A 15,786-nucleotide genomic window follows, 5' to 3' on the forward strand; every position below is an offset into this window, starting at 1 on the left:
TCCTGATTGCTTGTGAGGTAACTGTATTCCTGTAATGGCCACTTCATTGTCAAGATTTCATGCGATAGTAGGCTTTGAGGTAGCCATGTTGTGTTTTTCCTAATTCATTTAATGTGGAAAATGACTTGCTTGACTTCTTTTCCCTTGTAAAGAAGACTTTCGTACATTTGTTTTGACCCTGAGTCCCACACATCTTACTGCAAAAACAATGGCTTATGGCATTTTCACAGCTGAGGGAAGAGGGAAGAAAACAGAAGCAGTAACAGCATTAACAAACAAAATTCTGTAAAGTGTCTTAATAAGCTAATGGCAGAGCAGGTAGATGAGTCTGGAGGTCAGCACAACAGTAGCTAAACAGGATGTTGATTCACATAGTCATTATCACTTGCGGGGAAAAGTAATCTGTTGCTATGCATTGCTGGTACCCAGTGCTTCCTTCCTCTAGCACAAGAGAACCCCACGGATCTCACCTTCTATAGAGAACAAAATTGTAGAAGAAAGGAGAAAAGAAAACAAAACTAAGGAGGTCAAGATGATTACTCTTTTCTGTTTTGTTTGTTTCTTGGGATGTTCAGGCTGCTTTTAATCAGGATGTCCAGAACACCAACTCATTGTGCTTCTTGCCTGAGCCCAAGTGAAGAGTCACTGAGTTAGACATTGACTTCAAGCAGCTGTGTCAGTGCTGTGTGAAGTGGTCTCTGGAGAAGAGCAGTAATGCCATAATACCACTGTGTGCATCTTTCAGCAGCTACTGAAAACAGGACCTCTTCACATTTAGAGCCAGGGAGGAGGGAAGAATGGGGAAACAATGTCAACCTCCCACAGTGACTGTGCACGACATCCAAGCTGGAAGAATGACAGGAGGAGACAATTTTCAGCACTAAAGACTAAGAAGAAAATGTTAATAAAAAGCTAAACATCCTCCAAACTTCTATGGTAATTTTACACCCAGCTGCACTTGCAGCAGGGAAACTGCCATAAAAAATAAATAACTCCCCTCCTTCCAACTCTTGGTAATCCAGACTTGCTCTGAGGAAGAATATGCTGAAGGAATGAAGCTATTAAAGGCAAGAAGCCTGGCTAGGGTGTCAAAATCTATATCCCGATTGCAAGGAAGATCTGACTAGAGCAGAGCCAGTAAGAAATCCTTGTTCTGAAGCCCAGTATGAACTCAATGTAGTGACAGGATGCATGCATTATACTAGCCATTTCTTACCCATTTTCAATGAAAAATGTTTCAGACAAGGATGTGAAAATGGGCTTTGTGTCCAAACTGAGCTTGGTAGGAAATGAATCAATCAGGAGTTTCTCATAATTCTCTTTGCGCTTGGTCTTCTGCATTAAACTCTTTCATGATTTTCCTTTTTTTAGGAAGAAAAATATTTCATCGTTTCTTCTCACATCTTCCATATTGAGACTGTTTGTACATCTGGTCGTGTTTATTTATCCCTAACTTCACGTCACTGATCACGTATTTCTTGCATTCACACATTAAACAGTTGGTAAAGTCAGACTGTCCTGGATGGGTTCTGAGAGAAAGAAAGGGGTATGGAGTTCTGACAGCAGTAGCGCCCTTCTGGTTTGTGTGCCTGGTTGTCTCAGAAGCTGAACTTCTCACCAAGTGGAAGCCAGTGATGTCAGGTTACATAGAACAGAATCATAGAATCACTTAGAATGGAAAAGAACTCCAAGATCATCGTGTCCAACTGTTGACCTAGCACTGCCAAGTCTACCACTAAACCATGTCCCTAAGCACCACATCTACACATCTTTTGAATACCTCCGGGGATGGTGACTCAACCTCTTCCCTGGGCAGCCTGTTCCAATGCATCACAACCCTTTCAATGAAGAAATTGTTCCTAATATCCAACCTAAACCTGCCCTGGTGCAACTTGGGGCAATTTCCTCTTGTCCTATCACTTGTTGCTTGGGAGAAGAAATAGGAAACAACTGAAATTTGGGCTTATAAACAAACTCATCAATTGTAAAATGCCGTATGCAGAATATTTCCTTATTTAATGGTCTCAGCAGGAGGGAAGTGCTCTGGTCCTACAGAGACAAATTTCCATCAAGAAGAATCTCTAATCAGCGTGTGAAGACGAGGGAAGTCTCTCTTGCTCCTCACACATTTCTCTCCCCTGAAATTGTTTTTGCATAAAATGTGGTACAATGCAAAGCTAGCGATAGTATATGTCTGCAAGAATGAAAACTTGCTTGCATATTGAGGTGGGGGAAGAAGGAAAGATGGCATGGAACATACCTGGTGACACCTTTCATGGTAACTGCTACTTCATGGACTTCATGACTGCCTGAGTTTTTCTGTTCTATTACCAAAATATCTCAGACCCATTAAAAGAAGAGACAGATTTCTACATGTTTTTACAAGGACGTGGTTGCTTCCATTTGCAGCCCCACTAGTGATTCTCCTCTCTGCTTATTAGGGACAGTGAACACTGTGAAAATGTGAACCAAATGGTGGATTCCTGAGCAGAATTTCTCACAGCTTTCTTCTCTTACCTACCTCATCCTAATATTGTTCCGTCTAAAACTGCTGAGATTTTTGGCATGGATAATGACTATTTTTCCTTTTTTTTTTTTTTTTTACAGTTGTACAGACACTGCAGGTGTAGAATATTCTAAGCTAGATAGCTAGATTGAAAATAGATCCTGCTGCTTATTTATGCAGTAGGGTGTTACGATGTTGACTTGGCAGATCCATTACTTTCTCATCATCTATAATATATATAATTATTGCAGCCTATTATTCAGAAGCTCCATCCCTGTCATATGAAGTTGAACTTTATTAGCTGAACTCTCAGCATGCATATTTCATAATATTTCATAATACACTCGATAGGTTTCATAATCACAATGTGGTGTTCAAAGACTTTTGGTCAGTTATCCTGTAAACATTAATATGGCAGAGTTTATTTTGAGAAGATTTTTGCAGTCTCTGGCATCTTCAACACTGCTTCAGTACAGACAGAAGTAGGTGTTAACATTTCCAGAATTCAGAGACCTTTTTGTAGCCAGTTAATCTGGAAAAAGACCGGTCTTAGGGTTTTTTGTATGAGGACAAGCAAAGTCAGAAAGAGTTCAGCTTGTGTCTTAATTAAGCACATCCTATAAGTGAGTGCACTTTCTTGTCAGATACCTGATATTCTTTGAATAGCAGCAGGAGAAAGAGGCATAAGACTGAAATTGAATTGTGCCAAAAGGGCTGCATATTGGGAGTCTAGGACTGGAATACAGTGTTGATTCTGTTAATAAATAATTTGTCTGTAGATTTTATTCAAGGAGCTGTATAGAATTTGCTTGTTCTGCCTGCTCAAGCCAGCCAAATTTCCCCTGAGTGAAGTAACTATAATGACATTTACATTTGTGCCTGTTAACTGAGGTTAATTAGGTGTCAAGATTATAAAGCAATTTATGGAGAACCTCATCTTGCAAGTGATCCTTGCAAGCCACAATTACTGCAGAGATGCTGCAAACTTGCTCTTTTGCTGTTTAAATATCTATAGATTCGAGGTGGATTAGGGAAGTCTGTTGTGGCATTCTCCTGTTTAGATCTTGATTAGGGCTTTGGAAAACTGGATGCAATCCCATCTGCTGAGATTGTCCCCCAGATATTTTTCAGAGCCACCCTTTTCTTAGGACGGGACTTTGTGAATTTGGTAAATGTCAGATGGTATTATCCATGTGGTATTTGCACTGATGTTCAAAGCTCACAACTATGCGTTGCACTGTTCAGTCTTGGTGTCTCACGTGAAAAGTATGTTGCTGGAATGGACTATAATGTGACTGGCAGTGTTGCAACAGAAAGGGACCACAGGTCTGTGTCACAACTGGGAGGGACAGACAATGTTGTACAGGTCACCATACTACCTATTATTTTGTATATTTGTAGTAGCAGGATGCTGATGTGGTTCAGTAATACCAGCCTCTAGGTAGACTCTTTTAAAACATAATAATAACAGATTCTCAGTTAATGCAAATGTCAAGTAAAGCAATTAAATCTGGAGATATTTCTTCTGTATTAGGAAGATGGAGATATCCACAAATAATTATCAATATCACTCAGTATATCTATTCCCTCCACTGACACACAGCCTTTGTGCTCTCGGTGTTTGTGCGTTATCCTGCAAATTTCATATTAAAGTGTCTTAATTCTCAGCAAAGTCGAGAAAGGAATAATTCAAACTATAATTAGTTTCTATGAATCAAAGGCTCATTTGTGTTTGGAAGCGATTTGCAATGAGCCTGTTCTTAATCTCTTACACCAGTATCAAAGCAGCACTGAGTTCTCAGTAATTTTGCTCCCAAAATATTGTGCATGCTCAGTATCAGGTACGTCTGTGGAATGTGATTCAACCGCCTGCCCAATAATCTCTACTCAATTTATTATCTTTGGTATTATTCTAATTTTTGGTGTTGTTCTGTGATTTTTTATTGCTGCTCTTTATTCTTTCTCTTTTTTTTTATGGATTGAGCAGAATAACAGGTCCTTTGTAGCTATAGTTTTTAGATGTTCTACTAGTATAGAAGTAATACAGTACAACAAAAGAGTAGGTTTTTACTGATAATGTATGCCCACTACAGATACTGCTTGAAGATTTTCAGTTTGCAAGAGATCACTGATTTTTCTGTAGCTACTTTTGTCAGGAACTGTGTATCTGCTCTGTTCAATGCTCAGTGCTGCACACTGATGTTCTTATGATCTATTACCAATTGGTTCTAAAGAATGTATTAAGAAAGTACATTAAATATTGCTCTTCCCATATAATATACATACAGCATCTGATACAGTCCAATGAGGTACACAGAGGAATTGTAGACCACGTCAATCCATCCTTAGGCAGAAATTCTTCATCCTTCTTCTTGAGTCTCAACCTGCTCTCATTCCTTGCATTATTTTTTTGGCACTCCCTGTACTGAGTGTTGGTTGGTAGATGCACCTTAAAATTACTTTTCAAGACCTAGGAATTTAATAAGTGGAATAAATTTGTTTGAGAGTCTTTGACGTAAAGCAAATAATCACCGCCTGCTTATTTGGCTTTTCTCTCTTCCCCTTACACCCCAGATAAACCGTGAGCATCTGTAGCACATACTCTGTCAGGTAAGCATAGGACCAAGGCCCTTCTCAAGACCAGGTGCATTTGCTTTGTGGCAACCCCTCAAGTCCTTGCCAGCACCACAGCCTAAACTTGGGACTTCTCTCTGAGGGAGACCTGAGCACACTTGCTATGTGTGGTGTGCCCATGCTTTCATTTGTCATCAGGGTATGTGGAATTGAGTGTGCTCCAACCCTGATGCCAATAGACAGCCTGTGCTTGGTGCTGCCTTAATGCAACATATAGCAGACCTGCAAAGAGAAATGTGGATGCAAAAGGTTTGGTTCAGAGAGCTCTGCATTCCTGCTATCTAGCTTGAATACAGAGGCTGAAAGAGACTCCAGAAATTTAGTTCTCTTGGTCCCTCCATGAAAATGTTCTCTTGGTCCCTACAGAAAAGCTGTTATATGCCAAGTATGAGGGTGATGGTCTGTTGTCGTTTATTGTTTGTGCTCACTAAGTGGAGGCCCAGGCAAAACAAGCTACATGTATTAATTACTTGCAGGTTAGATTCCTCCTCCCACCATTCAAAGCCACCTACACTGGACAGGAGCTGCAACCTTGCTACCGGAGGATTACGTTGCTCATCATTATGTGTGGGGTTTTGTCCTCTTCTATTTTCCCTGTCCCCTAATTTCAGTGCCAACCTTGTCTCCTCTCTTCCCAGGTGTGCCAATGCTGTTTGTTGTCCTCTGGGGAACTGTCAAGTACCTTTATGAAGATGAGGGGTTGGTTTAGTTCCGATTTTCTAGCTATCTCATTTGTGCTGCGTGTGTGCACTGACAGGTCATTGTTTGCTTTCTGTTCAGTGTGGTTTGCTTTGGCAATGTGCTGAAACCTCATAAAATTGCTTCTGTTTTGTCTGAAGGTCTTGCATGACATTTGAGGAAAGAGCTTATATTTCTTTCTGATCAAAATTTTCTGCATGTCTGAATGAATCTATTCTTTTGCAGGTCAAGGAAAGGTACGTTTTGTTTTTCTGTAGTTACAGTATCAGCAGTAGAAGACATCATACCCAACCAAGACCTCTCCTGACATTGTGCCTTTGGCAGTAGCCTTTACAGATATGCTTCAGAGGAAGGCAAAAACTTCCCACAGGATTCTTCCTGTGATTTGTAGTGGTTAGCTTATGCCTCGCAGCAGAGATGTGATTGCCTGTTCTTGTTTAAGCTTCCATTATTTAGGTCTTCATAAAATAAAAACACAGTCTTTCTGAAGTCAAGTATAGCACAAACAAAACTGCTGCAAAACACAAAATACATTTTGTCCACTTTTACTATTGTAGCTGTTCTGAAAAAATTGCCTTTGATAACGGTTTATGTACCAAATAGCATTGCACTTTAGTATTTATTTTTGTTTAAAAAAAAAATAAAAACTAGAGGAAGGAAAGTGACTTCCTTTTTAAACTTTATGCTGTTTTCTTTTTATTCTAAATGAACTATTTATCAGGTCTTCCTCTTACTTAATTTCCAAACAGCCCAGCCAGCATTTTTGTAGAGATTGTGGGTTTTTTCTTCAAACACAATCCTTGCTGGAGAGATGCTGCAGTGTGAAAATTCAGTGTAGTCAGAGCCATCCCCAGAGTGTTTTCTGGTGCTCATGAGTATTAAGAACTGTCTTTTTTTTCAGTGTCTTTTGTAATACTGAAATAATTCAGTCAAGTTGCCTCTTCTGGCTGAAGTAATGCTGGGATTTTCTGACTTTCCTTTTCAAGGTTGACTTGGTAATATTCTGTAAGAATATCGTGGTCACAGTGATGTATTGCTAGTTTTGTTGAAATTATCAAAATAGGTGCAGAGAGCATGTAGCATCTGAACAGGCAGTAGTCCATGGACATATCTTGCCATTGATGTAGAAAATGTATTCAAAGTACTCATGCTGAGCCTCCTACATTATGCGATGCTCAAAGCTGATTTATGTTTTCTATTATGGAAAACTGTCATTCACTGCCTTTAGCGGACCTTAAAAGGGACAATTTCGCACCTTATTGAATTTTCTAAATCTTGTATAAATATTTGTAAAATACAACAATAAATAAACACATGCAGTAGTCTCTCTCAAAGGCAAGATTTCTGCGCCTTGGGCAGACATTTGTTGGAGCAGCTAGGGATATCTTTCATGCTGTTTGCAACAGCACTGTCACCATGGATGTGCAGCAGGCTGTAAATTTCATTTGTGACTCAACTACTTCCCTGGTTATGAGGAATAACTGGAAGTAGATGTGGTCAGGGCTGGGAGTTTGAGGCAGTCCTGCAAATGTAGCCGTTTGCACGAAGGACTGAATCCTGCAAGACCTATTTGCAGACTGGCTCCTTCTTTCTTTATATGTGCTTCTGTGAACTCCTTTATAAATCAGTTGCTGTTATAAAAAGTGAGCTATTGAAAAACACTTTGTCTAGATTACAAATCAAATTAAAAGCAAGCTGTGCTTGCTTAATTATTAGACTGTGCCTAAAGAGCTGATACTTACACATCTTTATTTCTGCCTGCAATTAATTATGGGAGGAAGACAGCCAGCCTACAGATTTATTTATTTATTTTAATGGAGCTATTCAGCTGTGCCTCTTTAAGGTAAAAATTCAGTGTTTTCATTTTTAGAAAAAGACTACCAGGTTGGTAAACAAAGCCAGAAACTTACCAGTAGCATCTGTTTCACTGGACCAATTCCCCATTCACAGTTCTGATAATATATAGTTGTCAAGCATCTTCTAAGTTGTGGTGAACAAACTGCAAGGATAGATCCCAAACACAACAGCTGTTGGTGTACTTACCTTTGCGACAATCCCAGAAAGCACTAATTTACAAGAAATCATGTACATATCTATCAGTTTCATTTTCTGTACTCTTTAATAGCTGTGACACTTTAATTGGACTCTAATGGTCTTTTTATTGCACATATTTGTATAAATTTAAAAGTAGCTAAATCTGCTCTGTGCCACAGGAAGTAAATTAATACACACAGAAATGTAGCAGGGTTAATGTAAAGAACCATTTCTCAACCTCTGTCGTTATCAGGAAGTTTTAAAATTGCCTCTGCTTTCACCGCAGCTAGTCAGAAAATTAGAACTCCACTCCCAGCCATGTCTATTACCCTGCCTGTCTTGAGGGGTTCAAATAAAATTAATTTTAAAGGCTACATGAAGCCAGTTTCTAGTCACACGTAGCAATTCAGAAGTTCTTCTGTTATTCAGATTCCAGCTCAAGTACACTGGCTGCACACAGTACGTACACCTTTTTTTCTGCAGTACCTAAAATACAGTTGAATTCAGTCAGGTAGTGGAGCTGGTTGTATGCATCAAATTGAAATTGGTAACAAAACTGAAATCCCTAGCCCTTCTTGGGCTTCCAGTACAACCAAGGGAATACGGAATTGCTACAGCCAAGCTGCTTCACTTTCCTCTGCAGTATTCATAGAGTGTGTGTAAGCGTGTTGTTGTAGCATGGACCCCCAATATGTGCTGTACGGTTTGCAAGTTTCTCTCAAGTTGACTATTCCACAGCAAGGTTGGGTGGGTTTACTCTCCACCAACATCACCCAAGCTGAAGTTTCACAGGCCTATTAAGAAAACTTAAGGAAAATTGAGTATACATATGTTCTGGCAGCAAGTGAAGTGGTATGTGAAGACTGCCCGAACACCAGAGCTGTTGTGCACACAGCTGTTTTTGTTGGGGGACCCAAAAGAACTAGATGTATGAAGCCCCATTGTCAAGTTCACTTCAGACCAGTCATCTCAAACTGTGGGTTTCAAGCTTCACATTCCTTGTGATTGCTCTCCAGTATAGCTCAAGGACACAAGAATTTAAAAAGCTAAAATGAGGCTTATGGGGAGAATAAAGTATTGTATTGCCTGCAGCATGTTACCTTCTTGGCAGAGGGATCAGTCGTCCAACAAAAGTTAGGAACTATTGCTCCAGTCTTTGATCTTTCTTTCTTACAACTCAAAACTTCCTTTGGGCCTGAAACCTGTACATATACAGTGGTGGAACCTTAATTGCTTAATTGCCTTAATTGCTTTCTCCTGGTTGAAATTAGTAGGTCATTTTTGAAAATAATAGCAAATAAAATAGATAATTGATCTAAATATTGATAGGAAAAAAGTGATGGTAGGTAATGTGATAAAGAACTAACGAGCAGCTAAGTAATATGACCTGACATTGGAGACTGCAGAGTAATAAAAATAGTACAAAAAGAGTAAGATAGGAACTACTCAGGAAAGGTCTGACTCGAACAGATTCACCCTAACCCTCCAGCAAAGTGACATATTTGGACCTTGGTTTTAATGAAGTAAGTCTTTGCAATTAACCAATGATAATTCATAGCAAACTGTGGAGGAGAGCTACCCATTAGTGGGCAAGAAAGGCAGACAAGTAGTACCCAGTTGTATTATGATAGCTGCAATTGTACAAAGCATTCAGCGTTTCTAAGAATCAAGCCACTGCATCTGTTTCTATGTCAGCATGATGTGCTTTCCTGGTATCTAGTCATCAGTATTGTTTTCCATCTGCACTGCTGTGACAGAATGAGAAATGGGAGATTTTAGTAATGTACTGAAACTTTTTTTCTTGTCTTCCTCTTTTTGCCATCTGCCTAGCTGCTGGAGCAGAAACTATAACATGAATTACTGGCTGATCATCAGACTGCCCATTCTGATTGCTATCGGGGTGAGTGTGGAGTACATGCAGTACTGCATGATGTAGTAGAAAGAGCAGAAATGCACATGGCTATTGTGCACGTCCAAAGGCTAATAACCTTTGGGGGTACTTACATTTTGATTCAGAAATGCAATTTGATGAAACTGAATTGTTTTCTGTCACTGGAATTCCTGACTAGCATAACGCTTGTTTTGGCCATGCTGTCATGTTGTAGTGGCAGTGCATGATAATAAAACAGCATGCCACAGTAATCTGGTTAGGTGCTGCGTGGGGAAACCTGCAGCAGGTAGCACAGAGAGACAGAAGGTAATATTCCAAATAATGGGCTTAAGAAGAGAAGAAAATTTTGTGGCATTGTGGAGAAATGCTGTGTTCCGCAGCTGCAATACTGTGGCGATGTCAGACCTCCAGCTAAGGCAGGTGGGTCAGCCCCCACACCTTGACTGTGTCTCACTCCCCAGAGATGTAGGTATGCGCCTCTACTTTGTTTAGTGAACTTCGTGCATTTTCAAAGGTGATTTGTGCATTCACTGAGGTATATTTTAGAGCATGATAGCTTAGCAAAGAATTGAAATCATTGGCAAATGCTGCAGCTGCAGAATAGCAGGATGCACAGGGATCTACAAATGTATACACAAACCAACTTTTTGAATACTTATGCATAGGTATTTTTTGATGACGATATAAATCCTTCTTTCATCTCTCCAGGTAAATTTCCTGATCTTTATCAGAGTTATATGCATCATCATCTCCAAACTACAAGCTAATTTGATGTGCAAAACTGACATAAAATGCAGGTATGTCATTTGGTGGTCTGACACTTTTTTTTACCTCTCAGAATGGAAGTAGACAAAGAAGTACATGAAAAGGAGTGGAATGACAGTAGCAGTTAAAGATCACAGACCCTGGGTAAATGCACAGGTTGTGGTGCATATTGGTATGACTCCTGGACAGCCAGTCTCCAGAGAAGCCTCTTGGTGAAGCCAGGGCAGGTGTTGTACCTTCATTATAGAGAAACAGAAGGCTTGATCTCTTTGTTCATGACTTTACCTTCCATAAAACCGGAAGAATATTAAGCAAGCAGGTATTTTCTAAATACTTGCAATATATGCAGGTACTTACATAATTTAAAAATATATATATATGAGTGAGAGAAATAAAACCTTTAACTTCAGTGAATATCAAGGTGTGGGTCATTTTGAGTACTGCTCTTTGTTCTCCTTGCCAATTGTTACTAGGAAAAACTTTCAATCCTGGATTTACTAAGAACGTATATGATGTTTCAAGATGTCGAAAGTTATCACTGAAGTATTCGCTTCTTATTTTGCAGACTTTGCCCTGTCTATCTCTGTGTTACTCCTGTTATTTTATTACCTTGATAAGATTCTTAGTCGCATCCTTCATGTCTACATCTTGGAGAATATTTCTGTATTGCAGTCTGAAAAATACTGCAGAAAGAAGGTTCTTCACCGCGAGGGTGGTTGCACACTGGAACAGGCTCCCCAGTGAAGTAGTCACTGCACCAAGCCTGTCTGAATTTAAGAAGAGATTGGACTGTGCACTTAGTCACATGGTCTAAACTTTTGGGCAGACCTGTGCGGTGCCAGGAGTTGGACTTGATGATCCTTATGGGTCCCTTCCAACTTGGGATATTCTATGATTCTATAAGAACAAGTCTGCAGTAGGGTGAATTAATGAATGTGGAGCTACATGCTGTGATAGCTGTTCTACTACAGTTAGCTGACTTTGCTAGTTTGAAGTTGGATATTTCTTTGTTACAGCCTGCTAAGCTAGACACACCATGTATTTTTGTGTGTTCCCATCTGACTATAGAGTTGACTTGTATGTTACCTGCCTTCATTACCTCATGTGAAATTTAGGAAATCCTTTTGCGTGTTTGGAGCTAAAAGCAGAGAAAAGCACTCCTTCTAATGTGCTGCATGGTTTGCTTCCATTCATACTGAATATCCATGACCTTCATTTGCCAGGGTAAAATTTGCAGGGTAGAGTGGGGGGGAAGGCAGTTCCGTTGGTCATCTAAAAATCTGACTGTAAAATTATCTTATCAAGGGAGAAAGCCCTTGCTCTCAGAACTTCTGTAAGCAACAGGTAGGTTTGATACAGCTGAACCATTTCTTAGAGGTGCATGTTAATTCTGTTCTTCATATTACATGGTCAAGAATCTGCTAATAAAGCAGAGAGACTTTAGCAAGAAAGAATTTACCCAGCATCAGAACCTTCTTCATTGATGACGACTAAAGTCTTGGAGATCTTTCTGGCAGTTGGTAGTTATAGACAAAAGCTTTGGAGAAATCTGCCTTTACCCAAAAGATTTTGGTTCATTGGTATGCCTGTCATGATTACAAGACCAATAGACAGAGATACCTGTATCAGAATATTTTTCCTGTTCTTTTCTGCTCAGAGAGACTGGTAAAGACTTGGGTGGAGGGAAGACAGAATGTGGAATGTATTTTCCTAAACAAGACCAGTCTGGGTGCCCTTGAAAGTCACTAGCTTAGATACAGTTGTGTATGGAAAGGAGAAAAGTCTGCTGCTCTCAGGAAAATTTCTACATCTGCTCTCACGTGATGCCCGTTCAGCTGATGAAGAGCTAGTGTTCACTGTTCAGTATGGCAGCAAATCCCATTTCTTTATGTAAGGACTAGGAGTGTGGAAAACGTAGAAGGAGGTGCTGAGAACTGGGTTTATTCAGCACAGAGAACAGGCTAGGCAAGGATTTGTTTGCAGTTCCAGCTACCTAAAGATGATTATAGAGAGGCTGGAGCTGGACCTTTTACAGAGGCGCACAGTGAAAGGACAAGGGGCAGTGGTCTCAAGTTATAGCAACAGGGTTTCCATTTGCATGTCAGAGGTGGGAAAAAAAAATGAAATGAGAGTGATCTGATGCTGGAAACTGGGCCCAGAGTATCTGAACTGGAGATATATAAAGCTTGGCTGGACACAGCCTTGAGCAACCTGCTGTGAACTAGAATTGGACTAGTGGCTTCCAGAAATCTTTTCCAACCTGAACGTTTATGTGATTCAGAATAAACAATCCAGGGCACACAAGATTTACTGACAACCCTGCTTGCTGGTCAAGTGATTCTGCATCTACCAAAGCGTCTCATGGCAGGTCGTCGGGAGACACTGGCAGTGTTGTCTGGTTCTGTGGCCCAGGATAGTTCTATAAGCTCCCACGTGGGGTTCAGGCCCTTTTCATTATCCTGTTGGGTGATTTAGCGTGTATGCCTATCAAAAGAGAGTTAAGGACCATTCTTGTCAATGTTTTTTCTGTAGTTGTAACCCTGAGCATTGCTCTCCCACTGATGAAAAATATTTTACTTCAGATTAGTGTCTTTTTTCGTTTGCTAGCTGTGTCTTTGAACTTGCCATTTAAATCAGGGAGTCATCAGTCACTCTAAGGCAGTTTAACTGCTTTTACGAAGTGTTGTGCAGTGACAGTTAGTTACAGTGTTTTGAAGATTTAACGCACCACGGAGGTGGGAAGGAATACTGCTCCCTTTGCCAAGGTATTTTTAAAAGATTCCAGACACTGATAGACTGTTTCTTTCAGGCTATCAACAAGGTAGGTTTTGATCATATTTCCCACCTATAGACGGGGAAGAGGGTATATGGGAAGGCATCTTGGGGTACAAGAAAGCATGTGACCTGCTCCTGAGTTTGGCAGGCTTTCTAGGTGAAAAACAGCCAGGAGCTGAACAGATAGCATTGCTGAGAGCAGCGAGTGGTCTGCGGTGAGTGGCAATTAAAACATACTGAAACCTACTATGGTTTTGTTTTGAGGATTATTTTTTTTTTCTGCAGCCTCTGGAGGAGGAGACTGCAACACAAAGTAGCACAGTGAGCAAAGTTCACAGTGTGTCAGAAACAGTGGTGATCGCTGGGATCAACAATGATCTATTCAGTGGCTTTTTTTTTTTTCTTTGTGATCTTAGGCTGGCCAAGTCTACGCTGACGCTGATCCCACTGCTGGGGACTCACGAGGTCATCTTTGCCTTTATTACTGATGAGCATGCCAGAGGGATGCTGCGCTTCGTGAAGCTTTTTACTGAACTCTCCTTTGCTTCTTTCCAGGTAGCACTCACAGTCTGCACCTGTGGATAAGATATTTTGTAACTGCTGTTTGGGGACCTGCTTACTCTCTCATTCATTGCACGCTCCCTGTTCTTTATATTTCTCAATTTAGCACTGGATATTACAGGTTTATGACAGTGGAAGCGAAAGCATGAGAAGTAATTTTTAATAGCTAGTTTAGATGTTAGTGTCACTTATTTTCAATAAGTCTTACATTTCCCACAATAAACTGGTATTGCTATCCTTGTATTAATCTCTGCTTCCTATGGGACACCTCAAGGCAATAACAAAATTATCTGTGATTTCCTGTAATTGTATAATGGCATTGCTGAAAGCAAATTTTGTGCCTTCTCTTGTGTTTTTGATACTCCTTTGAAAATCTGTGCTGTGAGAGGTAGTTGTCTACAGCTGCAACTGCATGCGAGGCGAATGTAGATTTACAGTGATTTTTATTTAGCTGTTGCCTTAGGTAAAGCCATTTTAAAAGAATCTCCTTGTCTAAAGGAATCATTATTCATCGAGTTTCCCTGCTCACCCACTCAATCCCTGTTTATCAAGCACAGAGCTGTACTTGAGCTCACTGTGAATTGTTCATATATGAAGTGTATATGGCTAGAAACCAGATAAGGAAAAAGAAGGGGGAAAGAATTGTTTGGAAAAAATGACAGAGGCTGAAGAAAACAGCAACTTACTTTTCCTAAGATCGTGTGCTTTAAGACATAGTTTGGTCATACTTCTCTGCCATCAGGGCTGCCAGAGACCACAGATTGTCTCCATCTTTCAGTCTTATTTTTCTCTCACCATGGAACATGCTGGTGTGAAGCTCACCCCTCTGCAGGCTTGCTTGGCAAAGTGGGACAACTGCTCTGCTCACTCCTCTTCTGTTTTTTGTTGATTTCAGGGGCTGATGGTTGCAATTCTCTACTGTTTCATCAATAATGAGGTAAGAGAGACACTAGGAGTTGTTCCAATTTGCCTTATCAGCATCCACTGTAGAAAAAGGAAATTGAAAATGGTCTTGAACTGCTAAATGGTCTTAAACTGCTAAAAGTTGCGTTTAGGGCCTTTTTTTTTATTTTACTTTTTCTGCAGATCCTCCTCTGTACAATTACACAGAATAACTCTTCAGACAAATGTTGTTGGAAGGAATTCAGGCAGTATAATTTAGGGCCACTATTTGTAGACCTGAAATCTTGCAAGTTTCTTGCTCACATTTGTATAGTTTTCACTGCTGGAACTTTCCTTTTATTGAGAATTAGAGCTGCTCTCCTTTATCCATCTCAAAGTGCTTCTAATTTGCTTGTTTTGATGAACGCGGGAGTAGAGCCCTTTTTATTATGAGAACTCAGATCATCTAGCTGGTTAAGTTGTAGTCCTCATGGCGAATGTCTGTATGGTTTGGTTTAGTTTGGTTTCTGTATGGCCCAGCTACTGAAGATACCATCAATCCCTCATTGAAATGGAGCACTGAACTTCAAGGAGTAGTGAGCTCTCCCAAAGGCTCAAAAGAAATAAAATCAGAGCTTTGAGTTAATTTGAATATGAGTACTATCTTCTAGGGCATCTGCTGAACCCCAGCCCTGTTAGGGTAGAATATTGTTCAGTTTCTGTATTGCAAGAACCTCTCATGTTACCTTCTAAGTGATTATTATTATTCATTCACTCAGCAGCCAGGTTTGCAAGGGATGCAAACACCAGTAATTTGGCAGCACATTATTAATTCTAACGTACATCAGTGTGTTTTGCATTCACGCTAAATCTACTTTTAAATATGACACTGTAATCTAAGATCATCCATTGGGAGATAGGCCTCATCAAAGAACTGGAATCAATAGAAAAAATGTTCTAATTGTGTCATTATGGCCTGGCTGGAGTCAACAAAAAAGCAGCAGGCATCTTGAATGAAGGCCTGCAGGAGACTGTTCAC

General features: G+C 40.1%; 1 protein-coding gene and 1 long non-coding RNA gene across 4 annotated transcripts in view; one reads left to right on the top strand and one right to left on the bottom strand.

Moving 5' to 3' along the window:
• The window catches only part of GLP1R (glucagon like peptide 1 receptor), a 91,335-nt gene that overhangs the window by 68,918 nt on the left and 6,631 nt on the right, over positions 1-15,786 (top strand). For all 3 annotated transcript variants that reach the window (XM_083831970.1, XM_083831969.1, XM_083831968.1), the window contains exons 8-12: positions 5,779-5,839; positions 9,704-9,773; positions 10,473-10,561; positions 13,721-13,859; positions 14,761-14,802. In XM_083831970.1, coding sequence (XP_083688096.1) covers positions 5,779-5,839; positions 9,704-9,773; positions 10,473-10,561; positions 13,721-13,859; positions 14,761-14,802 — 401 coding nt within the window. The remainder of the gene's footprint in view (positions 1-5,778; positions 5,840-9,703; positions 9,774-10,472; positions 10,562-13,720; positions 13,860-14,760; positions 14,803-15,786) is intronic.
• On the bottom strand, positions 1,162-9,390 carry LOC310897869. Its single transcript, XR_014582657.1, has 3 exons — positions 8,974-9,390; positions 7,750-7,838; positions 1,162-4,976 (listed from the first exon to the last, which is right to left on the bottom strand). It is a non-coding gene; the product is annotated as an uncharacterized lncRNA (long non-coding RNA).

This window comes from Anser anser (assembly GCF_964211835.1).
Source record: "Anser anser genome assembly, chromosome: 3".
Lineage (NCBI taxonomy): Eukaryota > Metazoa > Chordata > Aves > Anseriformes > Anatidae > Anser > Anser anser.